The sequence below is a fragment of the Poromitra crassiceps genome, assembly GCF_964638095.1.
Source record: "Poromitra crassiceps genome assembly, chromosome: 2".
In the NCBI taxonomy this organism is placed as follows: domain Eukaryota; kingdom Metazoa; phylum Chordata; class Actinopteri; order Beryciformes; family Melamphaidae; genus Poromitra; species Poromitra crassiceps.
The window spans coordinates 84,095,281-84,105,911 of NC_139624.1; the positions used below are offsets into that span (position 1 = coordinate 84,095,281).

The 10,631-nt window shown below is 42.9% G+C and overlaps 1 protein-coding gene across 1 annotated transcript; it reads right to left on the reverse strand.

The window, feature by feature from the left end:
* Positions 1-266: 266 nt before the first annotated feature.
* Positions 267-10,337, reverse strand: LOC310800745 (uncharacterized protein; the record flags this gene model as incomplete). Its single annotated transcript, XM_083663341.1, has 7 exons — positions 267-298; positions 1,167-2,309; positions 2,559-3,243; positions 3,699-3,746; positions 4,837-4,982; positions 9,278-9,386; positions 9,942-10,337. 7 exons carry the CDS (start codon positions 10,335-10,337, stop codon positions 267-269), a joined length of 2,559 nt encoding a protein of 852 aa, XP_083519467.1.
* Between the last annotated feature and the right edge of the window lie 294 nt (positions 10,338-10,631).

Consider the following 10,631-nt stretch of genomic DNA (forward strand, 5'->3'; position numbering starts at 1 on the left):
CATTGGTGTTGTTGGTAATTGTTGAGTGGGGTTCTCTTCTTTCAATAGTTTTTTCATTTCAGTTGTCATAGTATTCATTTGGGTAGTCTCAAGATTATGTGTGTTGGTTGATTGATTATCTGTATGTTTCACCTTCAAATGCTCAGGTTTAGGAGGGATGGCTGGTTTTTGACCGACAGGTCTTCTTCTGCCTTTCTCTGAGGAAGCACTTGTGGATGGTTTATTTGGGGTTTGACCTGGGCTGGGTGGATCTGCATTTGCTGCACTCAGCTCTTCAGCGGCCAGCTGTCCCTCTTGTCTGGAGGTTACATGGGGAGCTGATTTAGATTCAATCACAGGGCAAAACTGCTCCTCAGTGGGCTTTTGAACAGACACTGCATCCACAATTTTAGATCTTTCTTTGTGAGATTTGGAAGAGTTCCTGTATATCATAGCTGCTCTGAAATCCCCTCTAGTGACATTAATGTTGGATCTCTCCAGGGAATCCAAAGCTGCTTGGAGATTACCCTGTACAACAACTTCCTTATCTTCTTCCTGTGGTTTTGTTACAGAACTCTGTAAAGACATCATAGCAGCTTTTAGAACCTCTGTACCCAGTTGACCCTCTGCACCACAGCCCACAGTAGTTTGTTTTTCGCCCCTATCAATGTCCGCACAGCATGTTGCTGTGTTCTTGTGTTGGATTTCTGATTTATGTTCTGAGGTGATGGAGGAGGTGGACGGGGCTGCTTTCAACATCCGTTCGCTGGATGTCTTTTCTTTTTGTACGTTTTCTTGAGGTAATCCTGCTTCTGCTTCAGGCTTTTTCACAGTCTTAACATCACTTTCTATTGCAGAGGATATTGTTTCCTTTGTAAAGCCTTGCCTAGGTATCTGCTGTTTTTCTTGTGATGCATGATGACAAGCTTTGGCCTCCGTTGTGGCCTGTTGGAGGTTATGGATTGCAGCTTGGAGGTTAGAGATTTCATGTTCGTCATCTACCACCTCAACTAACTCAGCCTGGTGGATCATGTCATCATCCTTTGTCTCACGATATAGGTAGGACCCCTGTGGAGCAACTTTAACGCCACATGCTTTTTCTTGTGCTTGACTGCCACACTCACTGAAGTTGTTCTTTACCTGCCCATGTGGTAAAACCCTGCTGTCATGTTCTTTAGAAGACTCACACTTTCCAGGAGAAATATTGGCAGAGTAGACATGGCCATGATGAATCATTTGCTCTGGTTGGGCTTGGCTTTGATCTGCAGAGAAAATACTTTTCAGTCTCTTCATATCCACTGGGGTCCATTCTGAAGTACTCTCCTCTGCCTGATGACTTTCTTGTTCATGATGTGTCTCCATGCTGCCTCCAGCCACAGTTTGAGTTAGGCTAGGAGATAATCCTTGTTTGTGCACTGTGTGCTCAGCCTGAAGAGTTTTCAAATACTCCAAATCTCCCTTTTCAATGCAACTCCTGAACAGTTTCACATTCCCCTTTATTGTGACTTCAGGTCTGATTGATCCAGGGCAGGTTTGATCTTGAGTGGTTGCCAGAAGGTAGCTTATGGTTGACTTAACATCTCCCTTTCTTAGTTCCTGATTTTCTGTTTTTTCAACACCTATTTCACATTCTGCTTCATCAGGCTCCACACCACGGCCTTGTGGGGGACAGTAACTTTTCACATCTCCTTCAGGATACTTGTAGAGAGAGTAAACAATGACTTCAGCACATCTATTCACATCTTCCTGAATGATCACCCCTTTCCTCAGAGAGTTGTCCTGCGTGAGAATATCTTCAATGAGCTGAAGTACATTGGCAGTTTTAAACTCTGCATCTTGGTTGGGAGAGAAATTATGCTGGTGGACAGATAGGCCTATGTTCACCATAGTGCCCTCTACATTTCCTTGATTATCCTCCTTTAGGTAAATGACCTGAGGCTTTAGGTTTGCTCGTGGCAGCAACTGAAGTATGAAGTTCTGTGCACCTCCTTCAGCCACCTCATCATATTTTATCCTCGGCCCACTCTGGGATAGGATGTATTTAGCCTTCTTAGCAATCATTGTCTCATTCACTTCAATGATTGATCCATCTGAATGTATGGCACTAAAGTGATAGAGAGAATTCAATGTTTCATTTATGGTCTCCACCATAGTCTCCATTTCTTCCTTGTTCTGGTGCCTGATTTTATCAAATGGCATTGATTCAAACAGATGGGCTCTGTTTTTGACATTAGCTGGCAGAATGTCCCCAGCCGCCCCGCTGTCTACTGCTGGGTCACCATAGGGTGAGGTATTGTTTTGGTCCTTTTCTCTATGCACCCCGTCTCTGTCTATGTTTGTTGAGATAAAAGGGTTATTCTGGAAAAGAGCTGTACTCGTTTTGTTTATATCCCCAACACCGTCTGAATTAGGAAGGTTTGTAGCCTGATTCTCAAAGACTGTAGAAATCCCTCTCCTATATTCCAGATGTTCAGAAAACTCATGTTCAGTGCTTGAATGAACAGCATGAACACATGGCCCTTGTTTATGGGACTGTTCTATTAACTGACTTGTGATACATGCACTGCTTCTATTTTCACTGTGTAGATTCTGTTTGCTGCACATCTCAAACTCCTGTTTTCGTTTTTGGACTGCCCCTGTCTCATCCTCAGAAATAACAACTTTCCCCTGGAGCTTAATATTTGGACTTGACCTAGTGGTATCCACAGACTGACTTTCAAACATCCTCCTTGTAGACTGAACATCTATTCTAACCATCTCCTCCTCACGCTCTGTGTTAAGATCCGGACTGGAATTGAGCCTTTCGACAGCCTCTGTGATCCCTTTAACGCTCTCCCATGGTTGTTCAAACAAAGCTGATGTTCTATTAACATCACCTCTTTCCACTGTTCCCTCTGCCATGTGCATCTTTGGGGTGTGGGGATCCAAGTTGTTGCTCAGTGCACAGTTCTCAAATATCCAGCACCTGGAGAGGACCTCTCCCTCATATCCAGTTTCAGCAGCTGTTGGCCCACTCTCTGAACTCAGAACTTCAGCAAGCTCCTCATCCACAGCTTCATCCAGCATCTTCAGCTCTGGATGAGTATGCTTGAGGAGCCTTCTCAGCTCACATTTTTGCCGCTGTTGGTATAGCATTTCTTTGGAAGATTGCGATGGCATGGACAGCTGGGAGTGCACCCCAGATATGTTTCCATTTCCTGGGTGATGTCTGGCTGAAGGAGGTGGAAGGAGATCATCTTTCATTTGTTGGGAATCTTCTGCCATCTTAGGTGAAGAACAAAGTAACATTCTCATCATTGTGCCCTTTTTAACAGAAATTAGCTATCCGATGAAAATTGTCCTCAAAACGAGCAATCATGCTTAGGGAATCAGAACCACACATTACCTTCTGAATCAAGTCAGCAAGCACTGCACATGCCAACTGTCATTGGGTTAGCTGAACTCCAAAACAACCAGCAAATGTACTCAAATCCAAAGCAACCACAATGATGAAAAAATCACATACTACTACTACTACTAATAATAATACTTATTATTATTATTATTATTGCACCATTTCAAACTCTTCCAAGAAAACTGGTTAGCTATTTTTATTCTTGAACTATATTATACATTTATACATTCATGTTATTGTGACAACATGAATCACAAACACATCTATAAGAATAGCAATCACACATCTTATTGTGCAAAAAAAATGTGGTTAAATGCTACCTTACCTTGGTTAGTTTGACTCTTTTCCCAGATTCAGATGATTGATCTTGTGCCTAGAAAGACACAATCATTACCCCAGGTAACATGGAAATCATAAACAAACAATGTCACCCTGAAGTTGCAGTTTTGACTTTTGTTTTATCAGTAACCATAAATTTGTAATAGCCACTTCATAGTTCACATTCTATAGATCATTGACTGCAGTACACTGAAGCTGCACATCCACTCTACTGTATGATCAGTATAATTAAATACAAATCATTTTCTTTGGTTGGTTAGAAGAGAACTTTAAAATAAGATATTATGAGTTATTTGGTATTCATGGACAACATATAATACATCATTGTACTTCAATAAAATGTCAAACAAATTGACGCCAGTCAATGTGTGTGTGTGTGTGTGTGTGTGTGTGTGTGTGTGTGTGTGTGTGTGTGTGTGTGTGTGTGTGTGTGTGTGTGTGTGTGTGTGTGTGTGTGTGTGTGTGTGTGTGTGTGCATGTGCATGTATGTATGTATGGATGTGTGTGTGTGTGTGTGTGTGTGTGTGTGTGTGTGTGTGTGTGTGTGTGTGTGTGTGTGTGTGTGTGTGTGTGTACTGTATATATATATATATATATATATAATATATATATATATATATATGTGTGTGTGTGTGTGTGTGTGTGTGTGTGTGTGTGTGTGTGTGTGTGTGTGTACTGTATATATATATATATATACAGTACACACACACACACACACACACATATATACTGTATATATATATAATATATATATTATATATATATATATATATATATTATATATATATATATAATGGTTAATCTATTATGACAGAAAATGCCTTTGCATGTCTGCATTTGAAACCTTGTGATTCAACAACACCTAAAGCAAAAACAGCACAGAACAACAACATTGTCACTGCTCAAATGTTCTCATATTCTCACTTGATCTGTTCTGCGCTAGGACATTCTGCTTTACCTTGTGCATAATATCTCTGATCTACTTCTGATAAGAAGGGTATAAATTAACATCATATTGATAAGTGTTTGACAACCTTCACATTTTGCCAGCCTGATTCCCTAATCTAGCAGGACCCAGCACTAGACTACACACAGCATAAGGTGATGAGGAGACCGATGCTTACTGGTTTCAAAAGGCTGCCTGTTGGTTCTCCAGGTGCCACCTTTGACAGATAGAGAGCAGACATAGCTTTGACCGAGACAGGCAGTTTCTCCTTGGCTTGGATGAAGGAGCCGTCTCTGAAGTCTGCGATCGACCTCCTCTTATCATCTGCAGAGATATCAGACAGAGCAGTTGTAAGAAGGTGTAATGTGTAATGCTTACTGCTTACTGCTTAAATGACTGTGACTAAAACTCCATGAGATCCATGTTGATGATGATATGAACTGTATTTCAGTGCAAGGTTGTAATATAAATGTGCTGTCATTCTCCCTCATGGGATATGAGGTATACGCACACTGCACTCCATACTTTAGTCCACTTTCCTTACTGGTCTAGATTCATTATTGCAATACAATGTTGTGTAGTTCACACCAAAGACAAAAGGCAGCTGGCTCTCGTCAAAAAACAAAACCGTGTTTTAGGAGACTGTGACAGCGCTGAGCTTGACCAAATGAACGGTTCCATCTAAGCAGAACATGAAAATAGCATTTAAATAAGTATACTAGGTGGCTACTGTGTGCACATTCACATCAGTAAAATGTCTGGTAATTGTTACAGATTTCCCGTCAATTGTCATGACACTTTCTAAGCTGATCTTTAACAGCTGCCGGAAGGCAGGCTATAAATGTACTACTTGTGGAGTAGCGTGACCGACACCTGACTCCACTGACACACATAGATTTAAGAGGATATGCAAGTCACTTCAGCTATGGTCAACTAAACACAGATAGCAGAGGTAAACACACATATGCCTATTCATTGTTTATAGAAGTAATAACTTAACAGATCACTGTCAACGTGTCTATCAGAAAGACTTGGCAAAACAGACAACGTGCAGTGAAAACCAAGTGCAAACCTTCTAGGAACCGTCTAGGAATGGGGTTTGTTGAATTCTGGCTGCGTCATTTTAGCCAAGACCAAGTGACTGCAAAGCCTCCTTCATACAAAATCCCAATATTTCAAGACTAGCATAAATGTTTGATTTGATCTTAGAGAACTATTTATCCATAATATAACATAGGATATAACATTAGATACATCAATTACCGTATCAAGATGTAATACAACTATGTGTCAGCAGTGCAAGTCTTCAAGTGTAACAGCAAGCCATATACACATGATGCAGGTAAGCCATATGTACACAACAGACAGTTCTGTTCAGAAAGTAATGATCTGTTTTGTTGTTTAAGGAGTATATTGTACTGTGATTTAGTTGTATTTTTATAGTTGGCCTATGTTATACTGTATATCCTGTGTGTCTTGCAAGCCCATGTGGGCTGGGCACTGTTAAGTGTATGACACAATGAATAAAAATCAATCAATCAATCAATCAATCAATCAATCATGTACACAACAGACACATGAATGGTTCTCTAAGTTGTCCTTTCTGGTTACAACGTACAGACAAAATACAGATCTGTACTCACAGAGGTTAACAGCTCCCACTCCCTTGTGTCTTGTCTGTCTTCTTGACGCAAAGCTGTGTGAATGGATCTGGATCTAATTTGTGGGTCTATCTGGATATGAAGCGCTATATTGTAGAAGAGCTCTATATTGTAGCCTCTGTCGCTCTTCCTCGCTCCTTCTCGAAGTCTGCCACTGCCTTTCCAGTCATTCCTGCTATAGTGACAGCTGACCCTTTCACCCCCGCACTCAGGCAGGACTTGGAGCATGCTGGCTATTTCTGTCCTATTCTGGAGTGGTCTGCTGAGTCTCTCTGCCCACATCAGGCTGAGTCAATCACAGCTCCGTGTGCAGTCACAGTCCTAACAACTTCCTGTTCTCCTCGCCTTCCACCTCTTCCCTTTCATCCATACCCTCCGCAGGTCAGGGCCTGGCCCCACTATGATATATCAGGGAATGTTTACCGCTGGAGCTGGCCACTTCAATGTCACTGAATTCTTCAGTGACATGAGAATTCACACACCACTCAACTTGTATGACATGAGAAACCAAACACATTTACCCTGATTCTCAATTTCCATTGTGGTGGATCAAAAACAAACAGAGAAACAAACAAAAAAGCAATACAAATGTGTAACAAGGGATTTAGATAGTGTTATCGTTGTCTCCACTCCAACAATCCCACATCCAGTGTGTGAACCTTGTTTTAAGCATCAGATTATTTTTTTAAATTCTCAATAAGAATGTTCCAAAAATAGTGCCCAAATCTGGAGAACTGTGTCTGGGTGCAGGACAGGTGCCAGCCTCAACCTGAAGGTTGCCCCTCTGTTGAACTTGAGTGGAGGGCTATTATGGCTATATGGAGTAGAGTGGTGGATCTCCTGCTTTTTTATGCAGCTGTCATGTCTTGAACTTGAGTGACACGTTTTCTTTGGACTATATCTGATTGCCTGGCTGGTCTTATCATCTGATATTTGTTCCTTTGGAGGTAGCTATATATTCTATTGTTATGTCAAATGTTGTATTACATTATCTTATCAAAAGCGGGTTTTTATTATGTGTTTTTGCAATGATAGTATTTGGCCCTGTATGACTGATTGACTGACTCTCCATTGTTGAAACATAGGTAATCTGTAGCACGCCACCGCAACGTCAGCATGGCTGCCACAAAATGAAAACGTTGGTCCACTATTATGCATAGATTCAGAGCTTCTTCACGGGTCCAAAATGATGGACCGGGACCCTAATGGAGCCAGGAAATTTGGATTTGTCTATTATTAGAAAGCTGAGAACTGGAGCCATACAGACCCGATAAATGTCGGATCCGGACCGGATGCGGACCCGGAGTCTCTTTTTTTAACGATTTTTTATTTTTGAGGGGGGGATTTTTGCCTTTATTGGATAGGACAGTAGATTGACAGGAAAGGCGGGGAGAGAGAGAGAGAGGGGATGACAAGCGTCAAAGGACCACAGGTCGGACTAGAGCCCGGGTCAGCCACGCGAAGGACCAAGTGGCACGCGCTCAAAGAGGTGAGCTACCGGGGAACCCCAAGACTTTTTTTTTAATTATTATTATTTTGATTCCCCTCCAACATTTTCTCCCCAATTGTTCTTGGCCAATTCCCCGTTCCCCCGGTCGCTACCCCCTCTGCCGATCTCAATACATGTGCAGTTGCCAGCCGCTTCTTTTCACCTGACAGCGGGGAGCTTCACCGGCAGGACGTAGCACGTTGGGGATCACACTATTCCCAGCAATTCCGTTCTGCCCCGAACAGGCGCCCCGACCGACCAGAGGAGGTGCTAGTGCAGCGACCAGGACACATACCCTCGTTCCGGCTTCCCATCCGCAGACACAGCCAATCGTGCCTGTATGGACGCCCTCCACGGGGGCATGAACCTGCAGCCCTCATGTTGGTAGGCAGGGAATCTACCGCTACACTACCCGGGCACCCCCCAAGACTTCTTTTGAATGGACCCAAGACCCAGGTGGATCCAGTTTGGGTCCTCTGGTATTCTGGGGTTTGGGCATACCCGAAGACCTCTAGTAGGTTCAAGTGCTAATATTGATAAGTCTGTTTGCATTAGTTATTTGACGATATAGAAAGGGGTGATTGACAGCTGTGACAGCCACTCACCGGGTCCACTCGGGTCCTATTGGACCCGGCATTTCGCTGTCAGAGCCCCAAGACCTGCGGCAAACAGACCCGGACCCGACCCGGAGTCACTTCTTTTGAATGGACCCGAGACCCGTCCGGGTCCGGGTTCGGTCCTCGGGTATTCGGGGGGTCGGGCATACAGTACCTGAAGACTCATTCAGAGCCCTCCAATCCATTTTAATGTTCTGCCGCAGCAGCTGTTTTAGGGCCCAGGACATTGCCCAAAGGCCTGGAAATGTTGCCTTATGTCTCACTGACTTCCAATAGGGAGGAAGTAGACCTATCTTGTGGAACCTACATGAAAGGAATGTCGGGTAACATTTCTGGACAGAAAGTCATGGGTCAAATGTTTCAGTTCCTGACAGACCCTGCAGGCTGCATTCACAGTCCGACATTAACTTATTTTAAACCTTGTCCGCCAATCAAATCGTCCTCACAGCACACTAAAGATTTTGAACCAAATGAGTTGGGGTTGCGGCTAGTTCCACTATGCCTGTGACCAAACGTTTCCTGCTGCTGCTGCTGCTGCGGTGGCGAGAGATGCATCCTGTGACCTTAGTAGCGCAGGACCTCACCCGTACCATGTGACCATACCATACCGTACCATGTGGTATTACTCTGAAATGACTGAAGTGTGTCTGAGGGATGTGCACTGCCCACCGCCACCACTCCCCGAGTCATGCACACTTTGAACCTTCATTAATTCATTTCCTTTACCCACATATTCATTTTAGGGTCACAGGGAGCTGGAGTGCATCCCAGCATGCATTGGGCAGAGGACAGATATATCACTAATGCATTGATCTTGAAGGAAGAAAACATGTTGTTGAGTAGGCTACTCACCAGCTTGGAGTGCTGCATTTCTTTCCAAATCAATACCGCCTATTGTTCTTCTCCTCTCCTCTCTCTCTTTTCTCCCATGTTTTTCTCCTATCCAGGTCTGATTCACCACCTAGAGACAGAGACAATACTCTTGGATCAAAAAAATGTCATTGCGACTAAGAATTAACACAATAGGCATTTAAAACCAATGACAAACATATCACTCATTCATTGTCAATATATAGTCTTGAGTCTCGTTTCTAACTTTGGAAGTAATTCCTCAGTGTTAAATTGGTTTGGGTATTGGTGGCCATTACAACATGTATGTTATTATTATCTGAATTGTGTGCTATTTCCCTTTAAGATACTACTGTATAATGAAATCCAACTCTACATCAAGTCCCTGAAATTAATGAAAACCAAATATCCCAAAGATCTCTTCATATTACTAAAAAGTCTATATTCATCTTATGATTTATTTATTCTAAGTTTATTAGTAGTAGTAGTAGTAGTAGTAGTGTTGTTGTTGTTGTTGTTGTTGTTGTTGTTGTTGTTGTTGTTGTTGTTGTTGTTGGTGGTGGTGGTGGTGGTGGTGGTGGTGGTGGTGGTATTATTATTATTTAATTGTATTATTTACTTATTTATGAACTGAACTGAATAAAAAAGTTAGTGGTGGCCATTTTACCTTTAGAGTCACCTCATCTGCTTCTGCATCAGCCTTAGCATGGCTAGCTGGAGCAGCAGCAGGTATCTGCTGGGCCTTCTGCTCCTCTGTAGAGAGCTTTCTCTCCTCAACCTCTCCATTGACTCCTGGCATTAGGTCAGCTGACTGTGAAGGTGGAGTGTGGCTTGCAGCTCTGAAACGGCTCTTCAGCTCTTGTGCAGGGCCAACCTTTGACTCAAAGCGAGCCTTCAGGGCCGCGATGGCCCCGGCGCTGCCCTGTAGGCTCCCCATGGACTTACTGCGGCTCAAATTGGTCTTACCCTGAGGGCGTTCCTTCTCATCCTTTCTCCTCAACAGAGACTCCAGTTTAGTCTCTGGTTTACTCTCCAACTGCTCACTCACATGCAGAGGTGGCATGGTGGTTGCAGAGTGCTGGATTGTGACACAAAGAAAGCCTGTTTGCCTGCAACTGCAACTGCATTGGTTGTTGTTTTTTTCCACAGCAAAAATGCCATGTGTCTGGATTGTGCTAGTAGCTAAAATCTCATAATGTAGAATTAGAGGGTTACCTCTTGCACGTGGTTTAGCTTTGGTTCAACATGGTTTTTTGAAATGACTTCAATGGATGTGCTTACTTCCACTGTGGTTTGGTATCTGTTACATGTGCAAAGGTCATATTAATAATAATATACTTTAATAACCTTGTAATAA